Raw genomic sequence first — 12496 nt, 5'->3', positions numbered from 1 at the left:
TATTTTCTGTCTTCAGCTTTTGTAACAAGTAGTAGGATCTAGGAACCAGATTATCAATGAAGTTTAAGGGTTTAATAACTGATTTTAGTGTGTTTTTTTTATTCACAGTCTGGTATTCACTATGTAACTATTTCACCAGCTACCAAAACCATTATTATTCCCAGACCAAAGTTAGAAATGCCCCAATGTAGTAGGTGTGTTTTACATTATGCTGTTGCCATGGAAAAGAATAATTTATCAAGTTCAATGTTATGGGACTCGGCATCAGAACCTAAATTACTTCCTATAGTACATGTAGATGGTAAGATTATTGAGTTACAGCTTAATTTACAGTAGGGTTTTTATACGCCCACATTGAAATGTGGTTGTATATTGTTGTTGCCCCTGTCCGTTCATCCATCTGGTTTCCACAATTGCTTGTGGAAGCTCTAGAGGCCAAAGTCAGTATCCAGTTGACTTTGGATTTATACACAGTGTCTATGGTCATAAGACGAAGAAGTCTATGTATTTTCAGTGATTTCTGATAATTACTGCCAGAGTCATGGCCCTTGATTACTTTGATAAATCTTGTGGATGTTTAAGAGGCTAAAGTTATTATCTGATTGACCTTAAATTTTAAAGACAACGAAGCCTTTTGATTTCAAATGCTTTGTGACAAATGTGACCCCCCATGGCATACTGAGTCGCAATGAGGAAATTTTGAAAATTGAGTTATTGTTATTTTCACATTCTCCGACTCATTACCTTCAATTTGATGTATAGTTTGTTTGAATCGGGCGAAAATTGACCGAGTTGTGACTGCTTAAAGCCACCCAACTCACCAGAGTAAGTTTTGAGAAAAATCAAGTTAAAGATTTGGTATGTTTCAAAACAAAACCCCATAGCAACCAAGCCATTTATTTGCTGTTTTGTCGTTGAATATTGATTTCTAGGGGTTTTCAGGGGTGCTGAAGACGAAAATTGTAGTAACAATTTGATCCGACAATTTCCGCCATCTTTTTTTTCAAAATGGACGCCAAAATGACAAATTTTCGAGCTTTCATAAGTTATGTGTTTATTAATGTCATTGAATGGGTTTTTGGGGGTGCTAAATCAAACAATTGCAGTATAAGAATAAATCCGATAATACCTGCCATTTTGTTTTTCATAATGGCGACCAAAATGATAATCGTAGTAGTAAAATTAATCCGTCAATATCAACCATTTTGTTTTATCAAAATGGCGACCAAAATGACAATTCTGTTTTTTTTATCACCGTATTTGTAACCGTGTCATTTTATATGTTTTATTAGGCATAAAGGTTGTAGCATCAGGGGTTGACTGGACTGTATCCTCCATCTTGTTTTTCAAAATGGCCACCAAAATGGCAATTATTGAAGTTCTTATACTTGGTACTCGTGTAATATATCATTTTAGAGGTTTTCTGGGGTGCTGAATACGAAAAACATGGTGTTGGGTCGATGCAACGAATATTTATCATTTTACATATTGGATGATTTTATTGTCACCCATCAGTTATGGTCACACCTTGCAGGCTAGGGTATACCAATGAAACGACGGTATTCAACACCTTATGCTATCAAGTATAAGAAAAGAGAACAGTTTTCAAAAGACAACAGTATGCTAAAAACTCTCATAAATTTAATAAAATAATTATAATAACAAATTGTATTATAATGCATCACAAATTACTATATTTTTTTTAATAAAATATAATAACAAATGGAATAATAATAGCACTCGAAATAGGATGATTTGTAAAAGAAAAGTAACTCAAGCACTGGAAATGTGGCCATTTAGATGAGCCAGTTCATTTTGCTACGATACAGTGGGGTGCGAAATCATTTAGCTATTGGGTGTTTTATATGATTACTAATTTAATGTTCCGTTGGTGGTGGAACAATATCACTGTTCGTGGTTTGACCGCGATTGCCGAGTTCTAATTAAAAGAGTTGGTACTAGGCCTTATGATCAAAGATACATTATTAACATGGTTTGACTATACACCTTAATTGAAACTAGTTCCATTGTATATACTATGGAGTTTTCGTATGGCACGGTTACGATGCCAGTGTATAGAAAGCTGTAAACAAACGCTATTTACAGTGGATATAATTGCATTACGAGAATTTAATTTATTAATTCATCGGGCATGGGTGACTGTTCAACGTTCGAGAATGGAAAAGGGTGAGCTCTCAATAATAATATCCAATATGCATTCTTAACTTTGCATGCCGTATGAAGCGACAGTAAACGGAATACACCTATCAATAAAATTCTCTTCGGAAAGAAAATTATTGGTTATTTTGTTTATTTCCATTTAAGGACTATAAATTATTTTCTAACAGACCAAACGAGACATTAAATCATCGCCGCTTTGATTAGTTATTCGGAGTAAATAATGAATTGTCGGTGGCCTTATCATTGTTAATTATCAATCAACTAATCATTAATCCGTGAGAAGTGATTACAGATTAGTATTACTCAATGATTGATTTACAATGTTTTGATTAACACTCAACGGCTATCTATATACGATCAGAATTAAGTTGTTGGTATCCGAGGAGCTTTTTATTTTGTGTTTTTAACAGTTTTCAAGCGTAAATAATTTAATTAAATCAACCTGTCCATAATACCATATTCATTGTATTGAACGTTAAATCTTTAATAAACAACAACAACAGTTGTTTTCTGCCACTTCTCAGAGTGAATCGCATGTAGATACACCATAGCATTGCCCAAATCTAATTTCTATCGTCTGCTTGAGCCTCGATCGGCCACGGAACCACAATGCTTTGCAGGCGTCGTCTGGGCCAATCAGCAAACGAGTCATGTTGGAAGCATAGCAACAAGCGGAGTATGTTTACATTTTTAGGAGTTTTAAAACCCTTTTGTATTTCTTCAAAATGAATTCATCGGGAATACTTTGGTCTTATTTATAAACTAGAGATTCTCCACTTTACAACGATGCCAAGCATTTTGCAAGAGGATTGACAGGTCGCCCCGCTGCGAGCAGAGAAAAATATCTAATTCCGCTGAGAATATTCAGAAAAAGACAGATTTAAGAATACGGTACTCTTACAAAACGTCCAAATAAAGGCGTTTTAAAATGTTTTATTGCTATTTTGATCTTTTGAGTCGATAGATAGTATATTTATAGACTCATTTTTGTGAAAATCTCAATTTCGATCAAAATCAATATTTTCGCTTATTTTGTCTCTTGTGCAAAATTAATTTTGCCGCATTCCGACTCAATAACATGCGGTGGGTCACAAATATTGTACACTAAACATTAGCATGGACAGAACTAGAAGCCATATAAATTCTAATGATTTTTGATAATTACTTAATTAGTCGTTGATCAGATTTTAGTGTGTTGTAATTTTTTTCATTACCGTCAAAAAAAAAATATGTGAAATCCCTTGATGACTGCTTGGAGGACATAGCTGCTGTGGGCATATGTCTGGCAACCTATCTTTTTGTAAGTTTGAAGTAATAATTACTAGTATGAGCCGCCTACATTGAAAAGAGGTCATATACTTCCATTACCCATTGTGTTGGTTGTTGTCCACAACAACTTCAGTTATCTCCCAATCTATTTCGAACATGATATGAAATTTGAAATATACAATTTCTTGATGCTAGTACTTCCTTATTAAACCAATTCTATTTATATTTGTTTTCAGGTATGGTTTACAAAATAGAGGAACATTTATATTGGATCATCATACCAATTGCTGCAGTTTTATTTGGGTTTTTTGTCTTTACATTATATAAGTATGTACATGTATTATGTACTAAGAAACAAGAAATTAATGAGAAATGAATTAATACATTGAATATGATGCATCACCATTCACATGAAATTCAGAAAGTGTTTCTTTTCTGTGACATTATAAAATAATATTCAGAGTAGTTCAACATGCCCAGAAAATCACATTAATCTTTTGTTTTACAGTAATTTTGTGATTTTCTTATTTTTGTTTTACAGTAATTTTGTAAATTTCTTATTATAGGGTACTTTCGTTTTTTATACGCCCACATTTTCATGTCGATGTATATTTTTGTTGCTCCCATCTGTCCGTTCACATTTTGTTTGTGGACACTCCACACTGTTTACGGATTATGGCCCTTGATTGTACGAAAATCATGTTTTTAAATTGTGGACACTTTTGAGTCCACAATTTTTATCCAATTTTGATGAAATTTAAATTCATGTTTATTACCCCAAAATCTTGGTTTCTTTCCATATTGGTGCATATCAGACCATAACTTCCTGGATTATGGCTTCTGATTGTATGAAAAATAACATTTTTAGCTTAAGTTTACAATTTTTATTTGATTTTTAAAAAAGATACTTAGGATTAAGTTCGAATTTCTTGAAAATTGAAACGAGACTGTCTGACAAAACAAAGCTCACCTTTACGCAAAAAGTATAATGAGCATGTCATACCAAGGTTGTGGACCCTCTAGAATTTACAATTCTTATCCAATTTTGATGAAATTTAAAATGAATGTCTATATCCCAAAGATATTGGTTCCTTTCGATACTGATGCATGTCAGGCCGTAATATCCTAGATTATCCCCCCTGATTGTACGAAAAATCACTTTATTAGCTTGTTCTCATCCATCTCTTGCAAAAGGTAGGCATATCTTGCATGGCAATCGCTTGTTCATAACCATGCAGACCCGTATTACAAATTGTTGTAATCTAGCACTGCAAACAGTAAGAAAAACAACACTGAAACTGTAATTAGACTTGTTGAGTGTTTATGTGATTTTTGAATTTGAATTTCGTGAATAAAATTGAAGAATCATGGGTTATTTACCTGAAGAGTAAAATAAGCGAAAGTGCTAGTAATCGACAAATAATATAGTTCTTTTTTCAAAAACTTTTATATTTTTGTGTATATATATATTTATATATCATATCATATTTTTAGATGTAATAAATGGAGGAATAACAACTACATGGCAAAAGTCAAATTTCCTGACATGGTAAGTAGATATGTTGCCTGGTTAATATTCACTAGTACTTGAAGTATATTTCTGTATTGTGACCATGTTATTTTTACATGCCTAAATTTAATGTGGATGTATATTGTTATCAACCCTGTCTGTCGATCAGTTAATCCACGTGCTCAGTCTAATGACACTTGGTATGTTTCTTTAAATCTATGAAATGTTGTTACACGACATAGACTGAAACTTATGATCATTTTAAGTTTATTCTATATGTCTGGAAAAGGTTTCTTTGCATTAAATAGTTACACTACTGATTCTGTGAAAGCTGTAATATCACAGACGTTTTTTTCATAATAATCCAATGACAGTCAATATTACATTACTCCATGGCAATGATTTCACTCTTCAGCCATATTATTTAATAACAGTTCTCTCCCCTTACATAGGATATTATATAGTTGCTTTCATAGAGATAAGCTAACATCCCAAATTAGTCTTTGTGTGACTGTTGCCATTATGTTTTAGAACAAAATAATCATTGGTCGCTAATTGCAGTATGAATCCATTTTTCAAGGGTCACACTTCTAAACAATAATTTGGCAGGGTTTTTTTTATTGAATATGATTGACTATTAATACAGAGGTTTTCTTTCAGATTTCGTAAATGTAAATTATTTTGTATGTCAGTCGTTTTAGAGACCCATTTAATTAATAAGATTGTTTTGGTGAGATGAGTAGTTGTCTAGGGAGTGGTGACCAATGTATAACAATAACCTCATTTATTTTATGATCAGTAGTGGAATACCGCGTTTCATCAGTGAAATAAAAGTGTTATTCCACTGGCTAGAAGTGGACAAAGCAGTCCATGTTGTTTTTACCTAAAATGATTGTAAAATCATAAAATAAATAGAACATTTGTCGTTTTGTCGTGAATAACATATTTTATTTCATCTCTAAGCAAGAAAACGTTTATATTTTCACTCATGCAACGCATTCGTGAAAATATAAGTTTTCTTGCTTCTCGATGAAATAAAATATGTTATTCACTCTAAAACGACAAATATCCTCTATATATGAAAATATTTATATACATTTTCTACTTTTTATTGAAAATACAATACCGGTAAGTGGAAAATATCAGATTGTGTGTATTTAACCATTCATCTAGATTACCTGTCATTCTGTAATTTACGATCTTGTACTTATTGTTGGTCTCAATATTTACAGGAATATGCTATACATGCACAATATGAACAAGTTCAAAGAAGAACGTTGGTAAGAACATTTTAAACACTAACATGTATACCACATATTGGTTGTGAACATCATCTGTGAGAGGAATAAGTTTTAAGATAAAATCTTTTATTATGGTATATTAATGTAACTTGACAATGGTAATATCAGGATTGATCCAATCAAATTAAAGGAGCTAAATCGCTAATATTTGTGACCTAGAAATTGACCCAAATGGGTCGCAACGCATATAATAATATAATCTGATTGTATATAAACTGATTTACATTCAATTGTCTCCGTTTTGACTCTTAATTTCAAATCAGTTATGTCCAGCGAAATACGGGCTGTGTCTCAACCCGATAGCAATTTCTAGCATCTGGTTATTCCAGTCTATTGAGCAGGCTCTCCAGTTGAATATGTCTAGCTTCGTTCTTTCTGGTCACTTGTTGCAAATGACGCTCAAACGCACTATGGTACACAATTCGTGTACCAATGGTAAAATACTTATTTTGTCTTAAATATTGGATATCAGAAGCCTGTCTTTTCCTGGTAAATTCACAACATCAATGTTGATTTTGAATTGACAAATAATTTGTATTTTCAACGTGTATGACTTAGGATGATATTGAGTTAGAGACTAAGCTACTTTAAATTTGAATGATACTCACTGCTGGTAGTCTTCTGTGAGAGTATTAAAGACTTATTATATCCAAATCCAGCTGATATTTGTTCTTTTGAATGCATAGCAAATTAAAACATAGTTTACGAGTGAATGCAACATATGCACCTCACCTGCAACTAATTCTGTCACTGTATGCACTATTTATTAATACTTTTCTTTTTCTGTTACTAGAGTAGTACTTCAAGTGTGGAAGACAATAGTGATAAAGATTCAACAGACATGGCAGAAACTTGTCCTGATATACCCATAAATACAGAAGCAAGTGGTAGCATAAATTCCAAGCCACTTACTGAAACGGTAAGAAATTGTTGTTTACCAATATTTTGAGTGCATTAAGCTAGATATTGCTTTGGAAGTAGGATGTATCTTTGATAAAGACACATTGTTCCGTATTTGCTACTATTAAAAATATTAATATTTTAGAATAAAAATATTATACGTTCAATCAGCACCCTAGTGTTATTGATATGAACAAAGAAGACCTATATCATCTGGTTTCACAGACTGTCCTGTGCAATACACAAAGTTGGGTGCCAAAAATCAAATGCTACAGTAAAACAAACAAAAATGCTCACTGCACATGACATCCTTTTGTCATGGCTGTATTGAGTAATAATGGAATATTTATAGCGGTATGTAGTTTGAAACAGAGATTCCATGTAATAAGGTTACATTTGGGTTGTATATTAGTGCTGGGTATTGCGACTGCAGTCACGATATGATATGTATTGCGATTCAGGTTCTACGATACAATTCATATCCAGGTCAATATTTACCAAGATCACAACAGGATAAATTAATAAGTTTTATTTTTATGGCGAGAATTTTTAGTCCTGCGGATATCAAAGAAATAAAACTGTTTTATATCACAATTTTTATATGGATCAAAATAAGGACCAAAACAATGTAAAGGTGTTTAATTATGAGTAACAGGTTAGTTACAATAGCGACAAATAAACAATAAAAAAAATAATCATAAAAAATCGATTCAGAGGCTCGCAATTCAATGCGCAAATGGTGAGAAGATGAACCCAGATACCTCTATTCAACGATATATCGTGCCAGCACTATTGTATATGTGTCTAATTAAACCAAGAATAAACATTTAGTCAAAGCAATATATAATATAGCACCCTCATTGAAGCGTTACAGTTAATAAACCTAGTGAAATGTTATCCATAAAGCTGTTTGTCATTATTTGAAAAACAGGTTAGTATCTGTATAATTCTGGTGCCAGTGAACAAGACTGGTACACCACCCTATATCACTCTATTTAGGTACAAAAGGGAGTGTGGTAATATTAATGCCCTTTTATCATTCTATTGTAATTTGGTACAAAATAGTGTGTGATAAAATCAATGCCTTCTTAATGTATGTCTTTATTTTCTAGAGCGGTTTTACTAATACTGGAGAAAGTAGAAGTACAGAGCAATGTAGCAGCCCCATCTCGTCAGGATCAATAGGCAGTGGTCAGTGTTTGATCATAGTAGGCTCTGGCAGTGGTAGCATAAATTCTGAGCCTTATAGCAGTGATTGTTATAACAATTTGAGTTTCTCATGACAAATATACAGTTCGTCAGTGCCATAGATGTTGGTGATTGTACACAGAACTGTTTAAATTATCAAGAAATCTCTGGTTTTGAGTTCTTTTGTGTTCTTCAGCAATCCAAATTATAAATCTCTTTGTGAAGATTCTATTGTTGATTCAAGAGCTAATCCAGAAGTATTTAAGTTTTGAAAGCTGTTGTAATATTCAGTATTATTTCTCCATGTGATAAACAGTTGATTTTAATAATATTAACAAACCATATAAGATTTAACAATCAGTAGTAATAATTATGAACATTGTGCAGGAAAACTATGCAACTTTATAAAGACAGTGCAAACATACTTTAAAAAGCTAATTGTCAATTCAAGTGAAAGTGAAATCAAAGCAATTAGCTAAGTGAACCTACTTTAAAAAATATCCTCAAGCTAGTGGGGTGGGGTGTCAAGTGTCCTGAGATAGAGTTGGCATACCATGCCTCATATATGACACCCATCACAAGGCAGAAACAAGGTCTAAGATAATATTTTGAACAAGTGAATGAGTGAATCTTGTAAATAAGTTTATTAAACTGATATCTAGACCATGTAATAAATCCAGCAGCTATACTTTAATTGTCAATAAATGTGCATGAAATTGCTAATGATTTGATCATCATGACATTTCATTTGAGTTCAATAGGGCAACTTAAAGGAGATTGTCTACCCTTTTCTATTCTCTCCTTTTAAGTCTCTTCAAATGAATAAATTGTGACTTGAAACTTTAATGTGGATCATTTGTGGTGTCTTACTAGTTGGATATATTCCCATAGACTAATTAAAATTATACCAACATTTCATTCAGTTTCATCATTTGACTTTATCTTGGTCTAAAGACATTACTTGCATATTATATGTTAGATTGTTAATGTATTATAAAGGAACTTTACTGATCCACCATATTTTTACTACATTGCACATAGTTATATTATATTATAATAATTGATCATATTTTTATAGGGGATCACGGTGGGTAAGATGCTGGCTCGCTAGCCTGGAGGTCAGGTGTTCAATCCCTGCATTGGCCGAGAAAGTTCATCCAGATTTTCCGGCATGGTTCAGTCATTGTTTTTTTAAGGCGAGCGAAGGCTCTCAAGCGCCTGCCGCTCACCTGAATAACGACCAAGGAGAGCTTTTTCTCCCTCTCCTTAAAACTAAAAATCGCTCTCCTTTACAAAGTCATTGGGGGGGGTATTTTCATTTATGAAACCAGGAATGACCCCTAACATGCAGTTATTAATCTTCAGAACCATTTCCCATACACACAACTAATCACTCTCCTTGATATCAGATCACTTTTCTTATCAAAACTGGGAGAGCTTTTTTAGGGGAGCGATTTTTTCAATTTGTTGATTAAGGGGAGCTTTTTTCGGCTCTCCTCTAAAATACAAACAACAACCACTGATGGTTCTCCCTTGTCAGTGATGCAGGATGGAGAACCTGACAAGGACAGCTGTCTAGTCGTTCGGATGGGACAAAAAACCGAGGTCCCGTGTACACATTGGCGTGCACGTAAAAGATCCCTTGGCAGTTGGAATTCGATATAAGAGTAGGCCGTAGCCCGGGCAAAATTTCCCTCGTAGCACACTGTATGGCGTATGCCCATCTTCATTAGCCCAGTTTAGGAGCAGAACAGTACGACGTTAAACCCCATTTCATTTATATAGTCATTACATATATATGCTGATCAACAATTGCTTGTGAATACCATGAGGTCTCAATTGTACATGTTCATCTGTTTTAATGAAACTTAGTATAATTTGCATCACCTTAATGACTTGTTAACACACTGGAGTCCGCTCCTTTTTCGTATGCTTTTAATTAAACTTGGTATGTGACTTGTGGAGTTATGAACCTTGATATTCTGAAATATGTCAAAACTAATCCAATGCCTTTATTAGTCTAAGCAGAAAATGCTTATTGAACTTGGTCACAGTATTGATGTAATGTAATTATACATGGAGTTTCGTCACTCTCACTGAATTAGAATCAAATTTATTGTGGTCTAAAGTCTTGACATATCATATGGTTTGTCAGTTACTTACTATGCTCAATCTCAGTACAAACTGTTCATTATCAAGGTATTGATGAAATGAGACAGGCTGTGCACAGAATTTCATCACTTTTATAACCTCTGACACCCAAGTTGGAACATTCTACCTCAAAAATAAAAAATTTGTGTGTTTTTATTTATAAGGTTTTGGATATTTTTTATTTTTTTTATTTTAATTTCAATTTTAATGTTTATTATTCAAGGAGTCGTCTCTCTCTACTTAGTCAAAATACCTTAAATTTGGCATGTACCACTTATTTAAACACCCCAGGCTAGTTCTTGTTTGCTGTCATTTCTGACATTTTCTCTGGCATACTCCCTCTAGTCAGAGGTAAGATCCAAAGTGGCAGGAATTTGTGAATAGTCATTTTGATTGGCCAAGAAACAAAATCCCAGGAAACATGGCAGTAAAAGATCCCTTAATAGATTGTATTTGAGTTTAGAATTCAGATACCATTCTAGGACAAGATGGCCCTTCCTCGGTATAGCACAGATCATATTATGTCATTCCATACCTCAATCTATGATTTATATATAGCAACAAAATTAAATTTTTATCTATAAATATAAGAAGTATGTAGGTAAGCAGACTGAAACTCCATTTGAATTACGTTAAATTAATTCCAACATTAATTTTGTCATATCAACAAAACAAAGTGATCATCATTGTGACTGATCTAGTCATTCTAGCTATATTTCTTTTTATATGATCATTATGATTCATTTATTTAGTAAATAATTATCAAAAGTTCCTTGTTATTGTTTAGTGTAAACAGCCAATACAGTTATTTAATATATTTGTAAAAATGCTGAAAATAAATTTCACACAAAGTTTTCCCATAGATGTGTGATTTTGTATATAATATTTATACTTACATATATAAACAAGTCATATTAGAATAAATATTTTTAAGAGCGTGTCCACGAGAGCACCATGCAGAAATTGAAAAAAACGATAACCCGGGGGGTCAGGAAATTTCAACCATACTTGGTCTATGGGGACCCCTAGGCGACAGAAGTCACATGATGGAGTGAAAAAATTTTGAACGGACAACTTCCGGTATAACTGGAAATTGTTGTTTTGGGGCAAAAGTTGACATATTTCGACCAATTTGTTACCCTAATTTCAAAACGCTCCTACCCGAAAAGTTGTGTCTCTAAATTTTTGATATTGGTCAGGTATGATAGGCCTAGTAGTCGTCTTAAAATCCTGCAGTCGTTTGGGAATGAATGAATCGTGTGGAATTTTTTGTGAGTGATCATAAAGTGGTCATTTACATATGTTTAAAACTATGCTATCCTAAAACGCATGTAGCTGCTTCTTTGCAGGTCTGACATAGAATTGCTTGGTGTGGTTGTGAAGGGCATTTCTCAAAGTAAATGTCAAAAGAAAAAAACTGACCGGAACGCAACCCACTAGAGTGCTGTAATATTCTGAAAATGTGTAAAAACGGTATTTTCCACGAAATTCATCTTTTCACTAATGACCGAATACTATTTTCAAGAGTTCAAATGACCGTTGATTATGAACATTAGTACTATTTTTTGTTACTTGAACGTTCCTTGTGCCAAATATACTATCTTGGTTAAAAATCATGAAGTTTTTGTGACAAAATCGGACGTTCGCGGTCATCGTAGGAAAGGGGCTTAACTGGTGTATAATTTTGCAGGATCAGGCAACGATTATTCTCACCTGTATTCAGTAGTTAGTAGCACGGAAGTGCATAAATGTAAGGACTGGCATAGCAAGCTTTTATATTAGCTCAATTTAACCAAAGCAGCACATTTTCAGCAATGACCAACGATTATCTTCAAATGACTACTGATCATCACCATTACTTGTAATATTTCGTAATTTCAACGTGAATCGTGTCAAATAGATCATTTTGTTTAAAATCATAATATTTTTGTGAGAAAATCTGACTTTCACGCTTGCTTGATAGCCATAGGGAAGGGTCATAAGTGGTGTGTAATTT

The 12496-nt window shown here is 33.3% G+C and overlaps 1 protein-coding gene across 4 annotated transcripts in view; it reads left to right on the top strand.

Annotated features, from left to right (window-relative positions):
• The window catches only part of LOC126817807 (uncharacterized), a 38202-nt gene extending 26846 nt beyond the window's left edge, over positions 1-11356 (top strand). For 3 of the 4 annotated variants that reach the window (XM_050544962.2, XM_050544960.2, XM_050544961.2), the window contains exons 11-16: positions 109-301; positions 3687-3777; positions 4945-4999; positions 6193-6240; positions 7055-7180; positions 8274-11356. In XM_050544962.2, the coding sequence (XP_050400919.1) occupies positions 109-301; positions 3687-3777; positions 4945-4999; positions 6193-6240; positions 7055-7180; positions 8274-8444 (684 nt within the window). In that variant the 3' untranslated portion in view covers positions 8445-11356. The remainder of the gene's footprint in view (positions 1-108; positions 302-3686; positions 3778-4944; positions 5000-6192; positions 6241-7054; positions 7181-8273) is intronic. The other variant, XM_056100728.1, reaches the window with a different exon arrangement.
• Positions 11357-12496: the final 1140 nt, after the last annotated feature.

This window comes from Patella vulgata, chromosome 4 (genome assembly GCF_932274485.2).
Source record: "Patella vulgata chromosome 4, xgPatVulg1.2, whole genome shotgun sequence".
NCBI classification, from domain to species: Eukaryota; Metazoa; Mollusca; class Gastropoda; family Patellidae; genus Patella; species Patella vulgata.
Note: the sequence above shows the minus strand (reverse complement) of the source record. Positions and strands in the feature narration are given on the sequence as shown.